This window comes from Eptesicus fuscus, chromosome 6 (genome assembly GCF_027574615.1).
Source record: "Eptesicus fuscus isolate TK198812 chromosome 6, DD_ASM_mEF_20220401, whole genome shotgun sequence".
Classification (NCBI taxonomy): domain Eukaryota; kingdom Metazoa; phylum Chordata; class Mammalia; order Chiroptera; family Vespertilionidae; genus Eptesicus; species Eptesicus fuscus.
In genome coordinates, this window is record NC_072478.1 from 99733431 (window position 1) to 99759024 (window position 25594).

Sequence of the window (25594 nt, forward strand, 5' to 3'; positions counted from 1 at the left end):
ATCTTGGCAAGATGGGGGTGATATAAGAGTCAAATGGCCAATAACATGGTTCTATGGAGCTGACCATTTTGGCAGAGCTACAGTTGTGGTTGTTATTGGAGAGGGTGTTATAGGCAATTGGGCGCTATGATAACACAGGCCTCAAAAATAAACAGCATCCCAGCTATTTATAGCCAGAGACAAAGATTGTCAAGATTAAATTTCCGTATCTCAGATTAAGTGAATTAAATCAAATCCATTGCTTGAGCCAATAAGAGGCACGTATATCACTACTCAAATATTTGAATTTTTGTTTTTGAGACAGGGTCCGTTGGTTTTATTTCTAGCACCTCTGTTTCCTAGAAGAGAGGTACGTAAGCGAGACTCAAATTTTGAATATCCTGCTGAAACCGGTTTGGCTCAGTTGATAGAGCGTCGGCCTGCAGACTGAAAGGTCTCAGGTTCGATTCCAGTCAGGGGCACATCCCCAGTAGGGGGTGTGCAAGAGGCAGCTGGTCGATGTTTCTCTCTCATCGATGTTTCTAACTCTCTATCCCTCTCTCTTCCTCACTGTAATAAATCAATAAAATATATATTAAAAAAATTTTGAATATCCTTTGACTGTATAAACAGGCTATGTGTAGCATGACTAGAGCTAGATGTGGTGAAACCACTGAATTTCTCCACAAACTCTGGAAAAGCATTTACCATGTATAAGTTTCTTTTGGGTATTAGTATATCAAGCTTATAACTGTATCAACCTTATCACTGGTGAGTTCTTGGCACAACCTAATATTGACATGGTATTTTAATATGCCTTCTGACTGACTTCAGAAATTCTTATTATTTCATGAATTAGTTCCAGCAATGCAGACTCCCTGTGTTTTTAGGGAGTTTTGGGATCAGCACTAAAGAAAATATTGCCATCGTATTGGAGTGTGAAATTTATGCAGAATATATTCCAAATGTGACTTGGCCACCTAAGGCTTAGAAAGGTATAAAAGTTAGCTAATGCAACACCAACTACATTGGTCATCTCTTGTTTTATTGAAGTATTTAAGGTTGCTCCCAAAAAATTATATGTAGAAAAAAACATTAATTGAAAGGTCCTAGTCCGGCTGGTGTGTCTCAATGGTTGAGCATGGACCTATGAATCTGGAGGTCATGGTTCTATTCCGGGTCAGGGCACATGACCAGGTTGCAGGTTCCATCCCCATTGTGGGGCATGCAGGAGGCAGCCGATCAATGATTCTCTCTCATCATTGATGTTTCTATTTCTTTCTCTCCCTTCATCTCTGAAATCGTCTCTAAAATCAATAAAAATATTTTTTTCAAAAAGGTTGTACTTTCTTTTTTTATATACCAAAAAGAACATTAGTGTACAGTATCAATTTATATTGTCCTTCGAGTGCTGAACTCTCGATGTTAACCCTCCACTTGTATAGCGCAATCATGTTTTCTTAGAACCGTTCAACTCTGTGCTATGTGTCATGATCTATTCTCTTGCATTTCTCCCTTCCCTTTAGAAAGCTACCTGTTGAGTTGTTCCTTTCCAATTTCTTTTTATAAACATCCCTACTTTTTAGTGTATTAAACACTACTTATATCATGATAAGACCTTCTTATCATTAAACATAAAGTGACTTAAATGTTTTGGATAAATTAGTTTGCTTAGAACAAAATCCCATTTGAAGATAGACTTAAAGCATTCCCTTTGGTAGAGTGAAGGCATGTCTACATTTACTTTTGAACAAAATTGGCATTCTGTTAAATTAAATAAATTTCACAGTCAACCTTATTTCAATGATCAAAAAGTAAGAGTCAGATCATCATGAAAGGGGTCTGGGCATTGAACTAAGAGTGTAAAGGTCTATGGTGAACTCTTCCCTAATTATCTGTATGACCTTGGGCCCCTCATTTCCTCTCTCGGTCTAGTTTTCCCATTTGTAAAATGAGGGCTATGAAGTACTCAGTCTCTAATGATCATTTTCTTACGTTATTTGTTTCATACCTGGTGGGAAATACATTCCTTCTGGAATTTTAGAATATAAAGATATAAATCTCTCTAAAAGCTGTAACTTTTATATTAAAATAACAAGTGGCCTGGCAGACAACAAAAATCAGTGACTCTCAACTAGATCCATTGTAAGTGATAATGCCTGGATTTAGAGAATGCTATGCCTACCTGTGCAAATGCATGGGCATCTGTGAGAAAGTGGTGGTATATTAGTTTCCTCGGGCTGCCATAACTAAATACCACAAACTGGGTAGTATTTTTAATTTGAAACTACAGAAATGTGTTCTTTCACAGTTCTGGAGACCAGAATGCAAAAATCAAGGTGTCCACAGTGCTGCTTTGCCTTTAGGGAAGAATCTATCCCTTGCCTTTTCCAGGTTTGGGAGGCTATTGGCATTCCTTGGCTTGCAGTCCCCTCTCCCTCTGCTTCATCTTCACATCACCTCCTCTATATGTGTGTCTCTCTCTGCTTATCTATATATATAAAAAAGCTAATATGCAAAGTGTCCACTTGGGAGTTCGACCGGGAGACCGGGAGTTCGATTGCTCACTATGATGTGTGCTGATCACCAGGGGGTGACATGGAACAAAGGTAGGCCCCAACCAGCAGCCAGAAGGCCCTGATCAGCCCTGATCTCCAGCCAGGACTAGGGACCCTACCCATGCACAAATGTCATGCACTCGGCCTCTAGTCTCATATAAGGGCACAGGAGAGGGCATTGAAGGCTCATCCAGGTAATCCAGGATAAGCTCCTCCTCTCAAGATCACACAATACTCTTTGCCACATAAGGTGATATTTACAGGTTCTAGGAAATGGGACACACACATATTTCTGGAGGCCACCATTCAGCCCACTATGGATGGGATAAGAAGTAACTAGTGAGCATGTATCTCACTACTGTGAGAACACCCACACAGTGCTGCATAATTGTTGCACACAGGGACACACAAGCTAAGTGTTGCCAGAGTTTCCAATTAAAAAAAAAAAAGCTAGAAACTTGAATTTAATTTTTGTGTTTGTGAGTAAAATACCCTTATATTTTATATTGGATCATTGGAGGGAAATGTCTACTTGTATAAAAGTAAAACCCAGGTATGGGCCACATTCACTTCCAGGGCTACCAGTATGCAGTCTCAGGAAAACATTTACATTTCCTTTATGAGAGCACTTTGTACCTATACTCATTAACTCAACAAATGTTATTTAGCATCTAATAGAATAATGTTTTATTTTTTGTTTTTACAATATATTTTTATTGATTTCAGAGAGGAAGGGAGAGAGATATATTTTTATTGATTTCAGAGAGGAAGGGAGAGGGAGAGAGAGATAGAAACATCAATGATGAGAGAGAATCATTGATCGGTTGCCTCCTGCATGCCCCACACTGGGGATCAAGTCCACAACGTTTGCCCCGACTGGAAATCGAACCATGACCTCCTGGTTCAGAGATCGATGATCAAGCACTGAGCCGTGCCAGCCAAGCTAGAATAATATTTATTTTAAATTAGCCAGTAAGATCTTGCTGCTTTGAGAAAATAATTCCCAAAATGCAACTCTCATAGTTTTAAGGTAAAACAAAACAAAGCACACAAAGCATTAGCTCCATGTTTTCTTTCTGGAGATGTTACTTATGAGTCTGTGTCCTTCACTGAGATCAACTGGGCTTCATGATTCTGGGAGGAAGTTGAGATTCAAAGTCAAAATTTTAATTCTGGTGTGATCCTTGAGTACCTTTAAGGTAATGGTGGCCCTAGGTGGCCTAATATATTACATTTCATCTTGGCTGTCTGGACTGTGATTTGTTACATATGATGATGACAAAGCCATTCACATTTCATATAGCCCCTCATCCATATTGAGTCAGCCTCGCTGAATTAGGCTACCTGTTCAGAATGCCAAGCCCTTCAATTCATTCATCGTTGGCTACTTAACTGTGGATTTCTGTAATATGCAGGACAAAGTTCTCACAGGTACCTAGTCTGCCCTCAGTAGCTGTGACACCTAGCCTAAGTTAATTAACCTCTGTTTTCTCATTTAGAAAATAGAGATAGAGTCAATCTTAAAAATTCTCCTTACTAGAAAAAAATTGTAGCGATGTGAGGTGATCAATGTTAACTAAACTTATTGTGGTCATCATTTCACAATGTATACAAGTATTAGGTTATTTGCACAACTTAAACTTACACAATGTTATATATCAACTATATCTCAATAAATCAAGGGGGGAATAGAAATAATAAGAATATCATCCTCCCTATGTTGTTATGAGAATTAAAGAGGTTAATGCACTTGAAGTGTTTCAAGGAATGCCTGGCACATAGTGAGAACCTAAAAAGCATTAGCCATGACTATTATTTTAATCAGTATTATCTTAATTATTCCCACATATCAGTAAATACCTTTATTGGTCAACCTCCTTTCCCTGTGGCAGTACTTTTCAAAATATAATGTGTGTTTGCTTAACCTTGGGATCACGTTAAAATGCAGATTCTGTCTCAGTGGGTCCCAGTGAGTCCTAATTCTTTTAATAGGGTCCCATGTGAGGCCGAGGCTGCCTATCTGAAGGTCACACTTTGGACAGCCTATAAAACTGGCTGCACATTATAACCATCTGAGAAAGTTTTCCAGGAAACACTAATGCATAGCCCTCTCCCCACCCACTGACCATTTAAATCAAAGTCACTGGTGGTGAGAACCCAAATGTCTTAGCTCAGACTGATATAACAAACTATGGGGTGACTAATAAACAACAGAAATTTATGTTTTCAATTCTGGAAGCTGGAAGTCCAAGAACAGGGTGCCAGCATGTTTGGGTTCTGGTGGGGTTGCAGACTGATGACTTATCAGGGGTCCTCAAACTTTTTAAACAGGGGGCCAGTTCACTGTCCCTCAGACCGTTGGAGGGCCGGACTATAGTTTAAAAAAAAACTATGAACAAATTCCTATGCACACTGCACATATCTTATTTTGAAGTAAAAAAACAAAACGGCAAAAACACCCGCATGTGGCCCGTGGGCCATAGTTTGAGGATGCCTGACTTATATCCTTAGATATGGAATAAGAGTGAGCTAGCTCTCTGGCTTTGTCTTATAAGGGCACTAATCTCATTAATAAAGGTTCCATCCTCATGGCCTAATTATCTCCCAAATTTCCCACCTCCAAATATCATCATATTGGGATGAGGGTTTTTAACATACGAATTTGGGGAGGGATATGAATATTTAGTTTATAACACCAAGAATATCTAACATGCAGCCAGATTTAAGAACCACTTTCTTTCTATATAAATTTTTTCACTTCCTCCCAAATAATGGAGTAAAAAGAAGCACCAGGCCTCTCTATTATGAATTAATCCTTACCCCACCTGGAAGAAGCTAGCAGCACCAACAATAACACATCTGAAATGGTGCCTGCAGCTAGACTTGCAAGCATCTTATTGGAAACTGGATATTTTAGTATTTTCCAACCTGGTGCTGTTAACAAGAATCCTCCCTTGTTTGTGTTTGTAATCAGCTTGATGAGCAGTTTCTGTGTTGATCTCCCCAAACTGTGCTGGCCAGTTTCCAAATCGCGTGCATAAATTACACACTGCCCTCTCTTCAAGCTGCTCACCACCCTTTAGAATATCAGAAAGGATTTCCTTTGAATGTGCAAATCTGTGGAAGTAGATTACTGAGACTGGTACGTTGTAGGGGGTTGCTCTGATGCAACACCACAATGTGTCACAATATTATGACACTGTGATGACATCCTTGAACATCAAGGAGTAATATTTTGACCAATATCCAAATGTCAGTCTTTTTTTAGGGTAGAGTCCCTTTATATAGGGGTGTTTCCTTGAGGAGTTATTTATAGGTCTTGAGCCTCTAAAGTACCAACCTAAGCACTCTGTTCTAAGAACCAAGGGATAACATATGGCTCAGCTCTACTGGGGTTTAATATTGAAAAGAATGCATGAGTGTGCTAGCAATTTCTTAGCAAAAGATTAAGTAAAATAATATTTCAAGAACATGGAAATTTCCATAGGGTCAACTCCTCTGTGTAAAAGACACCCTGGGTATTACTGAAGTTCCGTGGACCTGGGGCCTAGAGGACCAAGTCTAACCTTTCATTTCTGTGTGCACCGATGGCAGTGTTTCAATGGGTCTCTTTTTAGACTGAGATCCTTCTGTTGTCTCAGGTCAGGAACACTTTTGTAGAAATCACCTTAGACTTGACATTTGTGGCAAGTTAGAGACGTGTGAGGGGAAAATAGAGAAGCAAATAATGACACCTGTTTAAGTTTCTAGGGACAATTTTCAGTAGTTATGTGACTAGGTTGACACTAATAGGAGAGTGCAATTTGTATTTTTTGATTACTATTATTATCATTATTATATACTTCAAGGCATGTCTATTTATTATCTCCTAGTTACCAGGGAATGGAATTGGGAGTGAATGTGTCTTTCTGCATATCCAGAGATCGATTTACTCGTAAATGGCCAACCCGCTTAACAAAGACCTGCCCTATGAAGGAAGAAATGTATTCATGACCTTAAAAACAAGAAGAAAACATAAATAGTATTCAATACTTGCACAGCAGCTTCTTGGGCCTTCATGCACAACAACAACAAAAAGGCTTCTATTTGCAGAAATCCAAAGTTTTAAAAATTTCTAAATAGATATTTAAACATTTCTAAATAGATAGGTGCATAGGCAAATTTGGAACAGTGGGATAACAGGGACTCATCTCTGAAAAACTATTCAGGGTGTGAGTGCATAACATCAGCTACCAACCTAAAAACTATGTACTGCTCCCTTTGTGTATAAGAAAAAATACATGCATGCACACATGCACACACATACACACACATGCACGCACACACACATGTACAAACACACCTAGCAAAGAAGGATGGGCTGCTCGGTAACAGCTTGCTAACAGTGGGGCAGCAGGAATCCATGGCTCTGTATTTTTTAAATGTTCTATAAGAAGCCCACATTACTCCTTATAAAATCAGAAACAACAACTATTAAACACTTGGGAAGTGCAGCTAGTGTGTTTCTTCTTTGGCCTGTTTGCACTGTGTGATTGCTTCCTCTGTGATATTAGAAACCACAGTGACAGAGGTCACGGCATCACCAGGCAGCATGGGTGATGCTGGGGACCTCCTTCCACCATGTTAAATGCTCATGAGTGGACTAGAAAAGAAAGGGATGGCTACTCTTCCAAGATGGTTTTAATTAGAGTGCAATATTATAACTAGTTCATTATACACTTTATCACCAAAATATAGGGTGTCCCCAAAAATGTGTACACACAACTTGAATCATTATAGAGGCAGTGTTTATTAAATTACATTTCATTTTCAAAACTGAGCTATCAGCTCTTAAGGTGTGTACTGTATACTTTTTGTGGGGACACTCTGTATTTATGATCCTTGACCTTGGCTGTGAGAACAGTCCTTTGCACTAAGCGATCTAGAACATGTGTGATTTTTCCAGCACACTGCGACTAATCCACAGTAAGACCCAGAGAGAAACTGAGATGATGAGAAACTTCTAGAGCAATCTGCCATTACCAAGATATTCATTTTTCTAGCAATTCCTTTTTTATTACATTTTATTTCTGTGACAGATTGAAAACTTTTTTGAAAATCAGTTGTTCCCACAGATAATTTGAGAAACACCATTCTGCAAGGAATCAAATTAAAAATAAGGCATAAGATCCAGGCTGGCAGGGCTCACTGGTTGAGCATGAACCTATGGACCAGAAGGTAATGGTTTGATTCCTGGTCAGGGTACATGCCTAGGTTGCAGGCTCAATCCCCGGTGTGGGGCAGGCAGGAGGCAGCCGATGGGTGATTCTCTCTCATCATTGATGTTTCTATCTCTTTCTCCCTCTCCCTTCCTCTCTGAAATCATCTCTCTCTCTCTCTCTCTCTCTCTCTCTCTATATATATATATATATATATACTAGAGGCCCAGTGCATGATTAAATCATGCATGTGTAGGGTCCCCTACACGCTTTCACTTTTTATCACAGGGGAGCTGGGTGCCTGTCCGCTGGTGCACCAGGCCTTTCAGAAGCCTCCAGCGCGGGGGAGGCTTCTGAAAGGCCTGGTGCACCAGCGGACAGACACCCAGCTCCCCCACTTTTGATGATCTGCGGCGGGATGTGAGCTCGCTGCCCCAGAGGCCCCTTCTGTGCCACAGCACAGCCATGGCTGCTGGCAACGTGAGCTCAGCGTCCCGCCGGCCCAATCGGCCACCCCGGCCCCCCCGAGTCCCGCCCCCCCGCGCCTCTTCACCAATCGTAGGCATAGCGAAGGTACGGTCAATTTGCATATTTGTCTATTATTAGGTAGGATATACACACATACACACACACACATATATATATACACACACACAAATATATATATATATATATATATATATATGTATATGTGTGTGTGTGTGTGTGTGTGTGTGTATATATATATATATATATATATATATATATATATCCTACCATATATGTATGTCAAAAGAGGCGAAGGAATAAAACTGGGGATGGCTGCCCAGGGGTTCACAAGGGAGGAATATGCGTGTGTGCATGAGGGGAGGTGTGTGGACAACCCCAGCACCCTTGATTTAGTCTCAACTCTATGTCAGACCCTAAACTTAATAGTTACTTCCATTACCTCGTTTATTCCTCGCATAACCCAGTGTGGTAGCTGCTTTATTTAGGCCCTCCTCTTTGCACCCATGGAGGTTTTCTCACCAAATGGCAGTTATCAGAAGAGAGCCCTGATTTAAGTTTTCCCTCTCTTTGCATCGATCCCTTGTTGCCAAAGTGGGCTTGTGACCTGTGAGCAAAGATCCCCCCAAATCCTGTGCACATGGAGCCATGGATCGCCTTGCTCAAGATCCCCCTTCAGGTGGTGGCCGGGGCACGGTGCGCTGTTGAGGAAATTGACAAATTGATTGCCCTGTCCGCTGCCTTGCTTCTCAGCAGGGACGCGTGGCTTCTGCTACTGCAAGGCGACTTCCATGTCTGTTTGCTGTTTCCCTCAAATGCGAGCACTGCTGACGACGCGCGGCACAAATGGAAGTAATATCATTTGAAGTAGTCCCGCTAGAAGCCCGGGAGCAATCTAACTGCATTAGCTCCTCCGTCTGAGTGGAGATGGCTGAGGAGGGCGCATGGCTGGGCTGAGCGGCAGAGAAGAAAACACAGCGCGATGCACAAGTCCAGGACTGCAAGGAGCACACGGAACCTGAAGAGGCCTCACTTACTGCCTTCAAATAAGTGACACTGGAGATCACAGGACGTCTAATATTCCGTGTACAGACCTGCAAAACCTTAGAAGCCGCTGAAACAGTGGCTCCCCTTACTTTTGAGGGATTTCTAATGCTGAATTCCCCACTCCTGCTTCTTAGAACTGTGGATGTCAGAGACTGTATGTACCAGAATACCCTGTATGTATCTCTACTGGTGGTTTCAAAGCACGAGGCCAGAGCTGCAGGCTTCCTTTGTGTTGTGTTCAAAGACTACAATCTACAGGGTTGTGTTGTTGTTTTTATCAGAAAATCAACTAAGTTGTATAAAGCCACTGGGTTCCCTTCACTTTATTATAATAAATAATGGCCCAACAAGTTATTCAAAATGGGCATGAGACCCAGGCACTTCTGTCTTTGCACTTGAACTCCAGTAAACCTTCTTACCCAGCACTGTGTCTTTACACAGCCTCCTTTATGCTGGGAGCCGGAGCCGGTTTCCTAGGTATGCTGGGAAACAGAGTACCTCTCTCCCACCGTCATTCTCTTATTCAGTACTTCTCTTCTTAAAATTCTCGTTAAACAGCTAATCAGCTGCCCTGAGAGGTCTCTGGGGCTCTCATTCAATCTCATGGCCACACCATAAAGGAGGACCCAATATTTCCTCCATTTGCAGGTGAGGAAAACGAATATTTTAAAAAGTTGGTAACTTGCCTCTGATCTGACAACCATGAAAGTTCTTCTTTGTCTGTATAAAGACACTGAAGTTTTATTCGTTTGGTAGGACTTATGGAAAGTGTAGTTACCACTAAGTGGAATGGAAGTATGTGCTATGTAAGAATAATCTTGGGGGGACCAGGCGTAGTCCTTCGGTGGATGGAGAGAGAAAAATAAAATAGGCACTCCAGGGGAGGGTGACCTTGTGAGCAAAGCTTGGAATAGCCCTCGTGCATTTCACAGAGCAAGAAACCCACTTGAATGAAATGTAAGAAGAAGATAAAGCTCCACTGTGAAGTTGGGGCCAGATTAGAAATGCCTTTGAATCTGCAGATTTAGCAAATAAAAATACAGAATATCCAGTTCAATTTGAATTTCATATAAACAGGCAATTTTTAGCATTTCTCTGGCAGCCCTATGTTACATGCCATTGGGAGGCAATTGGACTGGATTTCCAGTGAGAACCATTTAAAGAGTGTTTGAGCAATGAAGTGACATGATGAAACAAGATTTAGGTGGTTAATTTGGTGTGCAGGTTAGAGGAGGAGAGTCTGAGAATAAGGAGGGTGGTCTAGGAATAAGACAGGTAAGAGCTGATGAGATTTTCCCTTCCTCCTGCCTTCTCTCAAACCACATTTCCACATTCCCCTGGCATTTCCATGGTCCCTTATTCCCGATGTCATGTATTCCTTTGCAGAACACCTGATGCCATGAACAAGAATCCTTTGGCACCATATTGCCAGTCACATAATGATGATAACCTCATCATCATTATGTTCCAATGTCACCTTTGTCAACATGTACTTAGCTATCATTTCAAATTATTGTATCAGTAGTCAGATTTGATTTAAAATAAGAAAATTAAAAGTTCTAAGGATAGGCTGATGACAGGCGAGGAACTCTAGCCTCATCTATGAGGAAGAGTATAGTTATCTCTGAATGATGATAATTTCTTCTTTTAGAAAAAAGAAGGCAAAAAAAAAAGACCTATGAGAAGGATTTCTCTTTCTACCTCTTTCTGTCGCTGAGTGTGGACATATGTACTGTAAGTCTTTTACTAGTGCTTATGACCTTTGTCCTCGTTCATCTTCCTGGGCATGTTGCAAAGATTCAAATCATAGGTCTTCTTTGCATATGGGTGATACATCCCAGGTGGGTAGTATTAGCATGGAATGTGTAAGGATGAAGATCACAAATGACATACAGACTTTACTGAGGAATGGGATACATTTGGACATCAGGCAGTTCAGGCTGTAGCAATCTCTTTGTTGTATTTGGAGAAAAATTGGTGGTGGTAACAAAGCCATGGTATCTGAGCTATAAAACAAGCAGTCGGGTTACCCTTTAGGATGAAGGGTACTTTTCAAATGCTGCAGAATGTAGGATCCTATATGAGAATGGACAGTTTCCCATTAGGAGGCAGTCTGTATAGTCCACAACTATCAGCCTACCTCTCATCATCAGCAAAATGGGACAATTGGACCTAATCTGGCTGATGGTAGAGAATTTTTTTTTTCCAAATTGCTTTCAGGTGACTATCCATGACACTATGATGATCCGTTAAGACACCAAATACCATAGGTAAATGAAAACCAAATTTGAGAACACATGTATAGTTGGGGAGGCGATTTTAAATAATTGAGACACATTTATCCTCTATTTTTGAAATGAGGTTCAGAATTCAGCTGGAATTACAAGTCACATCAAATACTTTGAACTTGATACAATTTAAATAGGCTCATTTGAGCAAGTACAGAACGTCGTTCATTTCCCCGGTTCAGCCAGTCTGCTTGCCGACTGGTGATGTCTTGATTGGGTATGATTCCCCTTGACTCATTTCTCTGTTGTTGATAATTAAAAGTCGTCTGGTTTTATTCTCACTTAATGATAAGTGAAAGGGTAATGTCTGCCAGACTCTTTCCATTTGCTTGGTGTTTGCAACAGTGCAGAGTCTTGAGATCACCATGAATTTTATACTGAGGATCCTGGTAACTGAGTATCAATACAGAAGGTATATTGGTGTTTAGTATCTGGGAGCTGATAATCTCAAAGTCAATTAGAAAACAGCTCTCATTGTAAATCAGTAAATTGGCATAAATGACCTTATCCTCTCATTGCAGAAACCTCTGTAAGTAGGTAGAAGTCACCATCAATCAATTGCAGTTCCCACAGGTATATGTGCCTAACTTTTGGCTGGAAAAAGAAATTGTACTGAAGAAGTAGGAGACAAAACGATAGTTAGCCTCTCTGAAGTCTTGGTATGTTTTGTTCAGGTTCTTGGCGCTTTCCCTTCATTATGATTTTAATAATTTCGATCAGCATTATTAACATCAGAAAATGTCAGCCTAAGAAAATGACAATCTCATCGTCATTATTTTCCAATGTCACCTTTGTCAACTTGTGCTTAACTATCATTTCAAATTATTGTATCAATGCTGTAATTAGATATAATTTGTGATATGACCAGCATTCACAGGTGAGTGGTTTTTAAAAAAAAATCCCACACCAACTGAAATAGTTTATTATTATAGGTCTTTTCTTTCAGAACCAAATGTGTTGCATGTGGGCTTTCACTGGAGAAACATTCCAAATCAAAATGTTATATTTTATGAATATGACATGACAATATTTATGACTTGAATATTCCAGACTGTTTGGGGGAGAGTTGAGGGGCGGGGGTGAAGCCCTGACACAAACCTATGTCCCATTCTTTAGAGCTTTTGGTTTTTACTAAGATAGGATACGGAGGATTTTTAAGATTGTCCTCATGCATGTAATTAATGGATTTCAACTGTGTCTCTTTTAGTAGTCAAATTCCTTATTGAAATTGACTGTTCTACAATGATTTCTATTATTTCATTTGCATAGAATCATAGATGTAAGGTATTTGCCATTCTATTAAGTTTTCTTTTCAACTAAGATATGATTAAGGTGTAAGAGAGGAAGGAAAGTGATGTTTTGGAGAGAGGTTTTCTACCTCCCTTTATGGGAAGAAGTCTGGGTTCAACAGTGGGCCTGGGTGATCAAGCATAAAAAGAATTCATGAAATATGACATCTCTTTAACATTGAAGAAAAAAATGCTTCATTGAGTGCTTTCTTCCATATGCAAAATATTGACACATCACCATTATATCCAACAAAAGCCTTCCTTCAGAGAGATAATTTTATAGAGCGGCTGGTGTCATGTGGTCTTATTAATATTTATGAAATATGATAATGATATGGGAAAAGGGGAAGTGGAATACAGCCCTATCTTTCTAGACCCTATTCATTTCAGTTTCAAAATGTTTTTTTCATTTCACACATCAGACGCTAATTAGCAAATATCTAATTAGTGTTAGAAGATTAATCGCTCATGGGAGTTGTTGAGGCTTTGAGCTTTCATGCATGCAAAAACAGTGCCACTTAGGTGCCTTTGTTAAGGTACAGTAACTTTAAATGATACAACTTTTTTGGGGAAAAAGATTTGAAGTTGCAGCGCTAGAGTAAATTTAGGCTCAAATAAAAAGAGAGCTAGGAATACAGAACTGAAAAGAGAATAATGATGTTATTGATATCTACATATTCAATCCATCACGAATGTGAGGTAGGAGCCTTTCTGGGCAATGTGAAAGGCCCTCAGCAAAGTCAGAGAATCATAAAATGCAGCCCCTGACCTCCAGATGCTTAGAGAAAAGTGAAGGAGGGGTTGCAAACTGAGGTCCCCAGCTAAATTCAGCCAGCCTTCTGTTTTTGTATGTCTGCAAACTAAGAATGGTTTTGACATTTTTGAATGTTGACAATTTAAAAAATGAACAAACAAAAAATGTTTCTTGATATATAAAAGTTAAATTTTAAATTAAAAATTCAAATTTTAGTGTTCATTAAAAATGTTTTATTGGAACACAGGCATGGTTATTCATTTATGTACTGTCTGTGGATGCTTTTGCCTACAATGGCAAAGTGGAGTAGTTCCAACAGGGATGACATCTCTCAAGCCTAAAATATTTATTTTCTGCTCCTTTACAGAAAAAAGAATTGTGCACCCTGAATTGAAAGATGAATATTTGTTATGTATCAGATCGATTTGGGCAATCAAGTAGAGCGACATCAGTTCCATAATTTGTTAGCAGTGTGACTCTGGGGAGGTGATTTAATATTTCTAAGCCTTAGTTTACAACATGGGAGTTATGCCTCTTCCTATGTGTATGAAAGCTATGGCTTTGAGGAATTAAATGGGGTTATTTAAAGAAAGTCCCTCACCTGGTACCCAACTCATGGTAGAATCTATAAAAGTCATCCCCCTGACCCGCATCTGCTCCTAGATACAAAATAAAGTTAGGTTTCTGCATTGGTTCTCTCTCATTCTCCTTAAATATTTCTAAAAAAGGGTGAACAGACTAGAATGAGGAGCAGTACTGTTTTACTCACTTCATAAATAAGGGGACAGATACTAAACTACAAAGGACCTCACCGGAGATTTCCTGCTTCTAGTATTATGGTACTTTGTCCTCATTTTGTCCCCAAATGCCCTCAAGCATTAATTCCTTCTTCTAACAAAACCTAGAGGAAGTTAAGTAGCCAGGAAAAATTTATTGTTGATATAAGATCCAATGATATTGTTCTTATTTTTTACACATAAAAATCTATGTTTATACCAAATTCCTATTTACAATTCGTAGTTGTCGCATCTTTCACTTAAGCACACACATATTAAATTTATTGACTGTATCCTGCAGAGTTAATGATGGATAACTCATTAAATGCCACCTATCTTTTATAAGTAAAATTTGTGTGTGGTTTTAGAAAATGAGGTGTTTGAGGGAGAGGGGTTTTGGGTAAATGGAAAACTTTAGAAATCATTCTCTAAGCTGAAAAATCTCTGTGTTTCACAGCAGCAGGATTTTAAGTAACACACACGTATATACACACAAACATACAAAGCCATCAAAGTTTACTGATGTAAGATTGGTTTCTAGAATCAATAGATCTACATTGAAATGTGGCCATAATTCATATCATTTTATATGTTCTTGGGAAATAAGATGGCAAATGAAAAAAGGCATTTAAGGAGAGCTTTAAACTGAAGATAATAATGGGCTTGCTTTCTCTCTGAAGGTTAGGAGCAGCACTAATGTATTTTCTCTAAAACAATACACATTGGGGAAATATTTTGACATTATATTGATTTTAGGTGACAGAGAAGTCAGTAATTTGAGGAATGGGATCAGAGTCACATGTAGCATATAATCACATGCCGTGAAATAGATAGGAGTTGCTTTTGGAGGTTGCTATGCTTGGGAAGAACAGGAAAAGCTGGTGTTCTGGAAAAGCCCCTTTTGCTCACTGGTTGCTCTGTGTACTCAATGGGCCCACTCCGTCTGCAAGTGCTTTGGACCATGGGCAGGGTGTTTTTAAGGAAAGTGGCAGGGAGGGAGAGAGGCAGGGAGGGGTGTGGGTTGGGATAATCTAACAACAGACAGAAGGATATACTGTCAATGCATGAGGTGGGCCAGAAGCCCTTGAACTCTCTCACTAGGACATGATTTCTACCATATTTTAAAAGCTAAATCAAGAAGAAAGAAGGAAAGTGATTATGACTATAAATAGAGGAAATTCATCCCAAAGGATGCTCTTCAGATGGAAGACATGTCGCCAGTCAGGCAGGTAGATTGACACATTTTTCGAGATCCTCTCTGTATTTGAACTCTGTGGAGATGTATAAACATTGCCTGGCACCCAGGAGCTAAGAAGGCCAAAACCCAGGTCTCAGTAGGACCATGCTGCCTCTGGAACCTATAGGGGAGAATCTTTCCTTGCCTCTTACGAGGTTGTGGTTCGCTGACAATTCTAGAAGCTGGTTAGCTTGCAGTTGCCCCACTCCAATCTTCGCCTCTGTATTCTCACTGTCTTCACATCATCTCATTTGGACACCAGTCTTATTGGGTTAAGAGTCCACCCTAATCTAGTATGCCTTGTCTTAAACCAATTACATCTGTGATGACCCTCTTTCCAAATGCAATCAGAGTCTGAGGTACTGGGATTAGGACTCCAACCTATCCTTTGGGGGGACACAATTCAATCCCTAACAACAACCTAGGTTTTCATATGATGGTTAATTATATTTACGATATTTGGAATCAAGGACTAACTCTATACTAGGAGGAGGGGTGGATTCCAGAGAACTTAACTTATTCCTATTTCACCACAGGGCTGCGTGTACTTGACCTTCTAGTGTGAATAGATACATAAATGTTTTATGGTTTAGTGATCTTCTGGACAGGGAGCCCAGGAGACAATGTCAGTGGAGAATGTGATACTTATATATGTTATGATGGAAAAGCCACAGAAGATGTATCTTCCTGAGCTGTGTATTTTAAAGTATCCTATTACATAGCATGGAAATCAATGATACCATTTAGCATAACAATACCGGGGGCTCATTTAAAATATCATGTTCAAGTTTGAAAATATTGACAACTGCAATAGGATATACATCGTTTCCATTGCATAAGGGGATGGTTCTATATAATATGCCCTGGAACTTATCAGGGGTACTTTTATTCTATTATATCTTCTACTAGAGGCCCAGTGCATGAATTCGTGCACAGGTGGGATCTCTTGGGGTGGCCTGCGAATATTGGGTCCCAGCTCGTGCCCCCAGCCTTGCAGCCCTGCCAGCCCTGCAGCCCCATCACCCTGCCTGGCTCCCTGCCTTGGCCTGGCACCGCCCCCTCACCTGCTCCACCATCCCACCTATGGGGCGATCGATCTGGGCTGGGCCCCCCACCCGGCTCCCTCATCCCCTGCTGCCGCCACTGGTCTCTGTCTGCGGAGCAGCAATCAGCCCCACTCGCATCCGCCTTGACCTGGTGCAGCCCGCTCACCTGTTCCACCATCCTGCCATAGTCCTGCGGTCCCACTCTTGTCAGGACTGGCAGTGCCTCCACTGCCGCCTGCTGCCAGCACCACATCACCAATGCCTGCCATGTTCTGCGCTGCCCCTGGTGGTCAGAGCACATCATAGCAAGCAGTTGAACTCCTGGTCTAAGGACCAAGGGGACAATTTGCATATTAGGCTTTTATTATATAGGATTATATAGGATGTAACAATACTCTGGGTTTTAGAACATGTAGACTATCTGTCTATGTGTGTGTTTCTATCTAGCTATATCCACATACTCATTCTTTCTTTCATTTCACAAGTATGGGCTGAGTATCTACTGGGAGAATAAGGAATCAGAAATAATGAAATAATAATAAAACAATTTGCTGACCTCACAAAGATGATATACAGGAGTGAAACATAAAATTTAAAAATAGTAATAAATATAGAGCAAACATGCAATTTCAGTCAGTAAAATGTGCCAAGAAGAAATGTACATGTAAAGTGTATGTGGGGGGGCTGGGGGAGGGGGGAAGAGATAGAAGTAATATTTGTTCAAATAGCTCTAAACATCATGTGAAAACACATTTTGTGAAGTTTGTTTTTTCTTATAGTAGCATCAAAATATCTAGTCCACCATCACCAATAATAATACAGTCATTGTACAATGCCCATTTTCAAATTATTGGAAGTATTTTCTAATTGAAGCTAATTGAATTCAATAGAGATTGTTGTGACTGCTGCTATGCTATGCAAAGGTCATGAATTTTGTATTCTGAGAAAGCCGGGTTGGAACTAAGGCTAGGCAGTATAATTATTTACTCTCTCCGAGTTTAGTAAATGTCCTCATTAAATTAAGATAATAGTGCTTAATTCTTGGGTTGTCCTGAAGCTTACATGAGATGACAGGCAGGACACTGCCAACCAGTATTTTGAGCAAATAAGTGCTTAATACATATTTTTTCTATAATTTTGTGGAAGCAATTTGGTCCTCCTGATGTTTTTGTTTAAACGGCCACTTGAAAAATTGTCTTAAGGGAACAAATCAGTCAAAGATCCTCTTCTCTAACATGATATCACTCCAGCATGTGTGCACAATGCAAGCCCAACATTGAGAGCGTGGTCTTGCTGAATAAAAATACCCTCAGAAAGATTTTAGTGTTATTCGTCCCAGATAAAGAAAACAGCCATAGTTCATCTTACATCTCCAAATATGTATGACTTTTTGATGGTGCTTTATCAAATACAAATACAGTAAAAGGGCATTAATAAAACCACTTACACTGAACTCTGATTCACGTTTTCACATAATATTTATAGTTTTCTGTTTCATGGGCACATCCAAAGTTTGTGTGTCTTTAAAAACGTCCTCTTTGAATATCCTGCATTGGGGCTGCATTTTGTCTTCCCAATTTGGGCACAATAATCTTAATTATATCTTCTGTCCAGACTGCTGGACAAGGCTCCCTTCCGCAGCCTCCATGAGTTCATTTTGGCCATGCTGAGAGACTGGACAGGCCAGACCTGTGAACGATAGCAATCATATCAGTAAGAAACAAACGTGACACTGTCACGTAGGATGCATCTCCAATAATAATTACTTGCAAATGACACCATTACTATAAAAAAGTTACTGGATCCCTACCGTACAAGAAACAGCTTATTCAGTGATCAAAGCACTCCTATGGTTTAGGAAGTATTATTAGCGTTTTGAAGATGGGGAATATGAGATCCAAAGAAGTTAGGTAACATCTAAATACAGGGTGTGGGGAAGCAGAGATCTGAACCCCAATATTCTTCCTCCCACGCTTATATGCATCATCACCATGCTCTGCGGGTCACCTGTTGGAGAATTCATGAACTAAGTGAATTGTGCCATTTGCTGTAGAGCTTAACATGCCATGTCCTCTTTTTTTTTTTTTTTTAATACCAGAAGTTAGTGCATGACTTTTAAAATATTTCTGTATGGAGTGAGTCCTTGTCTTCTGGAATTACCCCCTCTAAATGCATGATCTGCCCAGGTACCTTATAATGTGAACTTTATTCTGCTGAGGTTTCAATCCCTGACCCCAAAGGGAATTTTAATTCAAGAAATGGAGCCTCGTGCTTCTGTTCGCTCAGACCTCCCCAGATAACTAACGCTACATCTTTGCTAACTGCTGAACTGAACATTTAAGTGACAGAAGGTTGCACAGAAGGTAAATATTCTTGGAGATGTTAGCCTGAATCAAGAAGGAGCGGGTAGGGTCGATCGTGAATGGGTGCTTATGTTTGAGAGTCTCATGATTTAGGTGTCCCGCAGAGCGATGTTGGCAGGGACTCCAGTTCCAAAAGGGAGGGGACACTCTTCCAGGCAGAAATAATGACAACTAGACATCAAATACTCCATGGTCCCTTGGCTTTCTTCCACTCTCAAAGAAGGAACTAATCTCTCTGTCAACTCTACTGTGCTAATTTACAGCTTACCTCCCTCAGGCCATATTTCTCTCCCCTTTCCCATAATTGACACCTCAATCACCAGGCTGGCCTCCCCTTGGGTAATCTGGGTATAGAGTCTCCACCTGTCTCACTTTCAAAGGGCCAGTCACAGTGACTACCCTTAATACAGCCATAACCTGTCAGTCCAAAGCACAGAGTCCTAATGGGACTCAAACTTGGGGTCACTTATTTTGGTCGACTAGAGTCTATCTGGCCATGAATGCCAAATAGAGGTGTTTGCTCTTCAGGACCCATTAGGAACAGTGGCATATGAAGGACAAAGGAGGGTTTATTATAAGTGCTTCTCAACCACATTTTGTTGTGAAGATCTGAACCCCAATTTTCTTCCTCTGATGATACTTAGCTTAGTTCTTTTCCTTGTTGTCATGTCAAAGAACAGAAACTATGTTGACTATAAATAGAGAATCATACAATAAATATTACAGCAGTCAGGGACTTTTGGGTTTATATATTTTAAACTTCTCTTTACTGATGTATAAACTGAGGCTTGAAGAGGTCATGGGCCTAGCCCAAGGTCACATGTCTAACTAATTGTAGTCTCTTAAGATATTCTCTAAGACCCACAAATGGGGAAATATTCACTAAACTCATCTACGCTTTGCACTTTTAATTACTTCAGTATCCCTGTTTTTATCCTATTCCAACATATTCTTCCATCCTTCCAATCAAAGGAATGAAGGAAAGGTGGGAACAAGGATAGGAGCAAGAATACATTGTAATATATTAAGATGATTCACATCAAATAAAAGAAACTTACATTCAATGCACCAGGGCACTTTCCCAGAGCAAATCACAGAAGTTTCCCTTAAGTAATTATAAAACAAGTTAAAGGAATAAGGACTCTGATCATTCATCGATTCCTGGTTTTTATGCCCAGACTTACCACTCCCTAGGATGAGAAGTCTGAGAGAATAGATACATTTGAAAAATGACTAGAATTATTGTGCCCACCTCAGGGATTCAGTGAGTGTTTGATACCATAAGGACTCTGAGATAATGAGAAGAAGGGGCTTTGGAAGGCAGACACAATTACTGGATTTGAATTTCAGAGAGGGAGAAAGGATTCTTTTGTGTTGACAGGTGTCTTTCTCATTCTTTTATTGTGATCATATAGTGGGTTTTAATATTTGTTTCCTTATCAATTTCTTCTATTTCACATCATGCCCTTGACTTAGCACAGCTCTCATGAGAAGAAATGTGCGTTGGGGTAAACCATCTAGCCCCCTTTTGGATTTTTTCCCCAAATACGCATCTTAGCCTCTTTGAATTCACAGGGCTAATTTTACTCATTTCCCATGGTTGTGATGTTCATAGTGAAATCACCTGGGGACCGTATTCTGTAACTTGGTATTTATTACTTGTCACAGAAACCTACACACACACACACACACACACACACACACACACACACACTCACACATCCCTGTATTGTATTGTTTGGAAACCAGACCAATTTTGTTGCATTCTCCAAAGGTTGCCATCATATCATTAATCTCTCTCAGCCCTTCAGGATGGCCCTTTGCCATATTCTGTCAGAAAACAAGATATAGACCATTTATTTTAAATACCTAAAAATAAAAATGCTGAATCAAATGGTTACACGCACACACTCTCACATACATACACAAGCTGTCTGCTGGATTTTGCAATTGTTGGAAATTTCTGTGCATTGGGTGGTGGGCAGCAATAAATTTGTAGTTTCTTGAAATGTTTTATGACATTAGTTGTAAAATGTTTTTGGCTATTAAAATAAGTGGTGCTAATGAATAATCCTGCAGAATTGTAGAGCAGCCTTTGAGTTACAAGAGTGGATTCTTAAGCCTTTGTAGTAGAATTCTCCTTTTCCTTTCTCTCTCCCCCCTCCTTTCCTGCCTTCCTTTCTTCTTTCCATAAAATATATATCACATCAGAAACTGTACGAGGGTCTGGGTAGGTAGTGGTATTTTATTACAGCCAATCATAGAGTAATCTGATGGACTCGATCAAGAAATGAATAGCAGTGTAGCTGTGAGGATAACATTCATCCAAATCTCTAAGCTTTGTTTTACTTCATGTAGGATATTTCCTGTATAAGTCATATAAACATCGGATGCAGTACACTTGAACATTACAAGGCTTATGTAAATATCAGTGTCCTAAAAATGAAGTGTATTGACTCCAAAATGAGTATAAAATTACAAAACCACAATTAATTAAGTCTAACTGAATGTCCACCAAAGATTCAACCTAACATCATGTCAAGTGGAAAACTGCTACCCAAGTCAATTTCTCTCAGTTATATATAAACTAGAGGCCCAGTGCATGAATTCATGCACCAATGGAGTCCCTCGGCCTGGCCTGCAGAATTGGGCATAAACTAACTCTCCGACATCCCCCCAGGGGTTCCAGATTGCGAGAGGGCACAGGCCAGGCCCAGGGACCCCACCAGTGCGGGGTGGGAGGAAAGCGGGAGGTTGGCCAGCTGGGGAGAGACTACAGGAGGGCTTCAGGGCATGTCCGGCCCATCTCGCTCAGTCCCAATCGGCCAGACCCCAGCAGCAAGCTAACCTACCAGTCAGAGCATCTGCCTCCTGGTGGTCAGTGCATGTCACAGCGACTGGTTGACTGGTCAACTGTCTGCCCCCTGGTGGTCAGTGAAGGTCGTAGTGAGTGGTCCAGTGGCCTTAGCACATCATTAGCATATTACACTTGGATTGAATGGACGACCACTTAGCATATTAGGCTTTTATTATATAGGATTAAATATTTATAGAACTTTAGCTATTAGATTTATATATAGACCTAATATGGGGAGGGTTGTTTTTGTTTGTTCATTTGTTTGTTTTGTTTTGTTTTGTTGTTTTTTGCAAAGAAGCTGTGTAGAATCAATGAGGTCCTAAAGTTTCCTTTTCCAGATGACATTCATTTTCAGACAACTTCATAGTAATGCCAATTTAGATTTGTTGTATTTGTATGATATACACACGAAAAGAATGCATCCCCAGTTAGCAGTATTGCGGTTGGGGTTCTCTTATCAAACACAGGAAGTTTGTGATGTGTTAGCTGTTTTTGCAGGCTGAATGCCTTTCCTCCTGCTTTCTCCCTCACCTGAAAAGTTGCTGTGAGCTGGCTTTTGTTCCTTTACATCTCGTTGCATTCATGGACCCCTCCTTCCAAACTATTGCCAGGTGTTCGCATCTTCCCTGAGTAATTTCAGGCCTTTTCCTTTGCATGAAAATGGCTCACTTGGAAGGTTGTGAAAGGCGTCTCCAGGAGGAATTGAGAGGAGCCTGTGTTGCGATGTGGTCGGAAGGCTTGCCAGAAATCGCCCGTTGCAGGCTGATGATGCAAAGCTAGACATCTGTTAAATTAACATCTACCTAACGTTTTGCCTTCAGTCAAATGCATTTAAAAAAAAAATTAAACCTCTCCCATTCTCTCCCACTTTCTTTTTTTTTTTTTCTTCCACTGTCAAAACAATCTGTCACGAGATATTTAATTCCTGTGTAATGGGTTACTTAAAGCACCAGCATATGGCACAGTGGAAGTGCCTAGCTACATGCTACAGGCAGCAGTATAGACTGCTGCTTGGCTTTTCTCCTGAGGCATGCTGCGCCCAGCAGAGATGCTAGCATGGTGCGGGATTCCCTGGGCTTCCATTCACAGTCTTGCCAGGATCTCTCACAACCCTTCCCTTTTAGGATCAAAATATTAGCAGGAGTATTCTTGTTCCACCAAGGAGTCAGAGATTGCTTTCTATTTCAGTTAAGTGGCGGTCCATTTATGGCTCTAAGGGTGTCCGTGGAGGAGAGAGTCACCTCATTATGCACAAAGCTGCGCACACCCCTGCTTGTGGCCAAGCACTTGTTAATAGCACTGGGCTGGGCTGCGGCCGGCAGTTTGCTCTAGACGGGCTGAGCTCTGACACAGTGACAACACTCCGGACACCTAAACGAACCAGTGCATCCCTGGTGGTCGGGTGATGTTTACACAGCACATAACCTCCTGGTACAGGGGAGCTGCCCTGTTATTGGGAGACAAGATTCGAAAGTCATGGTCACCACAGAGAACAAAGACTAAGAGTGATCAGGGTGGCCTATGGAAACCTTCTCAGGCACCCCTGAAGTTCAGGGTAACGTTGTGTGGGTTCCTCCTGCTAAAGTGATGCCTGAAAAGTGGGAAGTGCTTGTTCATTCAGCAAAAGGTGCTTATGAGGAGTCAGGCCCTCTCCCAGGCCCTGGGAGTGAGGCAGTGAACAAGGAATACCTGATGTTTGCTTCCAGTGTGCTCGCTTTGCCATGAGAAGAGCCTACCAAATGCATAAGCAATAAGCAATCTATAAGCAAAACATAAGGTTAGGGAAGATTTTATCTACCTTTTAACAAAAAACAAACATCTGTATAAATACATATCATTTACAGGAAACCAATGAATCCATGAGCAGAATATAAGTTTACATATGATGTTACTGGCTATGGCCATTAAATGTCTCTGTGTGGAGATATCTATATAAACAGTACCTAAATAAACACATAAAATATAACTTCTGAGATTATTTTATCTATCTATCTATCTATCTATCTATCTATCTATCTATCTATCTATCATCTTACCAAGGGCCAGGCATCAGTTTTGTGTAAGTTAAATGGTTGTACAAACCTACCCTACTATGTACCTCCTATGAGGAAATAAATGTTAATTTTCATGAAATTTTAAAGGTCCCCAGCTTGTTTTCTATTGGGACTGTTATTAGCAACCTCTGGGGGGCTGGTGTGAAAGGGGCTCCCAACTAGAGGCTGAACTCCAGGCCCATGGTGCGGGGCCAGGAGGATGGGGACATTCCTTCCAGCAAGGCGCAGAGGAGCCAGCTCCCTGGTGACTGCTCTCTAATTGCTCATTCACTGAACAGTTATGCTGGGGATTTCTGGGGAGAAAAAGCATGATACAATACCGGCAATAAATCACTTTAGTCTATTACTTATTAATCGAAATTCTCAAGTGCCCTAGAAAGTAACTCTAGGCCGCTGTCAGTGCAAAGCGATCACAAATGAATGTGCTAGGCAAAACCTTTGTCCACTTGTACCAAATAGCTTGGGATCACTGTGTTATTAAGCAGAACTCAATAAAGTTCTAAAGTTCAAACAGGAGATATATATATATATATATATATATATATATATATATATACACACACACACATACACACACACTAGAGGTCCAATGCATGAAGATTCGTGCAAGAATAGGCCTTCCTTCCCCTGGCTGCCAGCACCGGCTTCCCTCCAACACTCAGGACCCGGGCGTTCACTCTAGCCACCGCCTTTTGCCTTCACTTGGGTCGGAGTCGCCTTCCGCCTTCCGCCTTCGTTCTGGTGCTGCTGCCCTCCTGTAGCTCCCTCTACTCTCCGCACCCACCCACCCCCCATAGAAGGCGTCCTGCCCTGCCCTGGCCATTCCGCACCTGCGCACATGCGCTGCCCAGAGGCCTACAGCGGCTGGGGCGGGGCAGAACGCCTGCGTCGTCGCCATGGCAATGACACAAACTTCCCGTTCTGACCGCCACCATCTTTGTCACGTCAATTTGCATATTCCCTCCTTATTGGCTGTGGGCACTGCCATCTTTGACAGTCAATTTGCATATTCCATCTTTATTAGATAGGATACACACATACACACTGAGGTATACATTAGGCAGAGATGAGAAGATACAGTGTTTCTTTCATCAGCCATTTTCAGTTGTCACATTTAGTATTATTTTTGAGAATTACAATTCTCTAGAGCCTCTAATATCAGTGTCTAAGTTTTAAAGCACTCGTTAGGGAGCTGTCACATTTAGCTAAAGCCAAATGCCACTGAGATTATTAAAAACCAAAATGGGCCACATTAGCATTGTGTGTTATATGGAGCCCATTGTTGGCTTGTAATGCCTACATTGTCATCAGAGGAATGTGCTGCTTTGGGTATGCAAAATGACTCACATGTTCGATAAGTGGTTGTTGTATGTAAAACTAAACATTCTTCGCTTGCTATCTTTAGGGAGATCAAAAAAGATAGATAAATAAGAGAATTACATTCTTAAGCATCCTAATAACATAGCCCCTTCTGGTGTCATGATATGTATTCATTTGAAAAATACTTAGTAGACACCTACTAAGTGCCAAGCACTATGATGGGTGCTGGTGCACAACAGTAAGTTAGTAAGAATGAATTACTGAGATATGGTTCCTGCTCCCCGGAAAAGAATTACAGTCCAGTAAAGAAACAAAACCACAATCAAATAAGCAACAAATCAA

At 40.7% G+C, this 25594-nt stretch overlaps 1 protein-coding gene across 6 annotated transcripts in view; it reads left to right on the plus strand.

Annotated features, from left to right (window-relative positions):
- The window catches only part of TENM2 (teneurin transmembrane protein 2), an 885668-nt gene that overhangs the window by 200702 nt on the left and 659372 nt on the right, over positions 1-25594 (plus strand). For 4 of the 6 annotated variants that reach the window (XM_054718128.1, XM_054718129.1, XM_054718130.1 and 1 more), the window contains one exon: positions 21109-21120. The exons of the other annotated variants lie outside the window; for them this stretch is intronic. In XM_054718128.1, coding sequence (XP_054574103.1) covers positions 21109-21120 — 12 coding nt within the window. The remainder of the gene's footprint in view (positions 1-21108; positions 21121-25594) is intronic. 6 annotated transcript variants of the gene reach the window in all.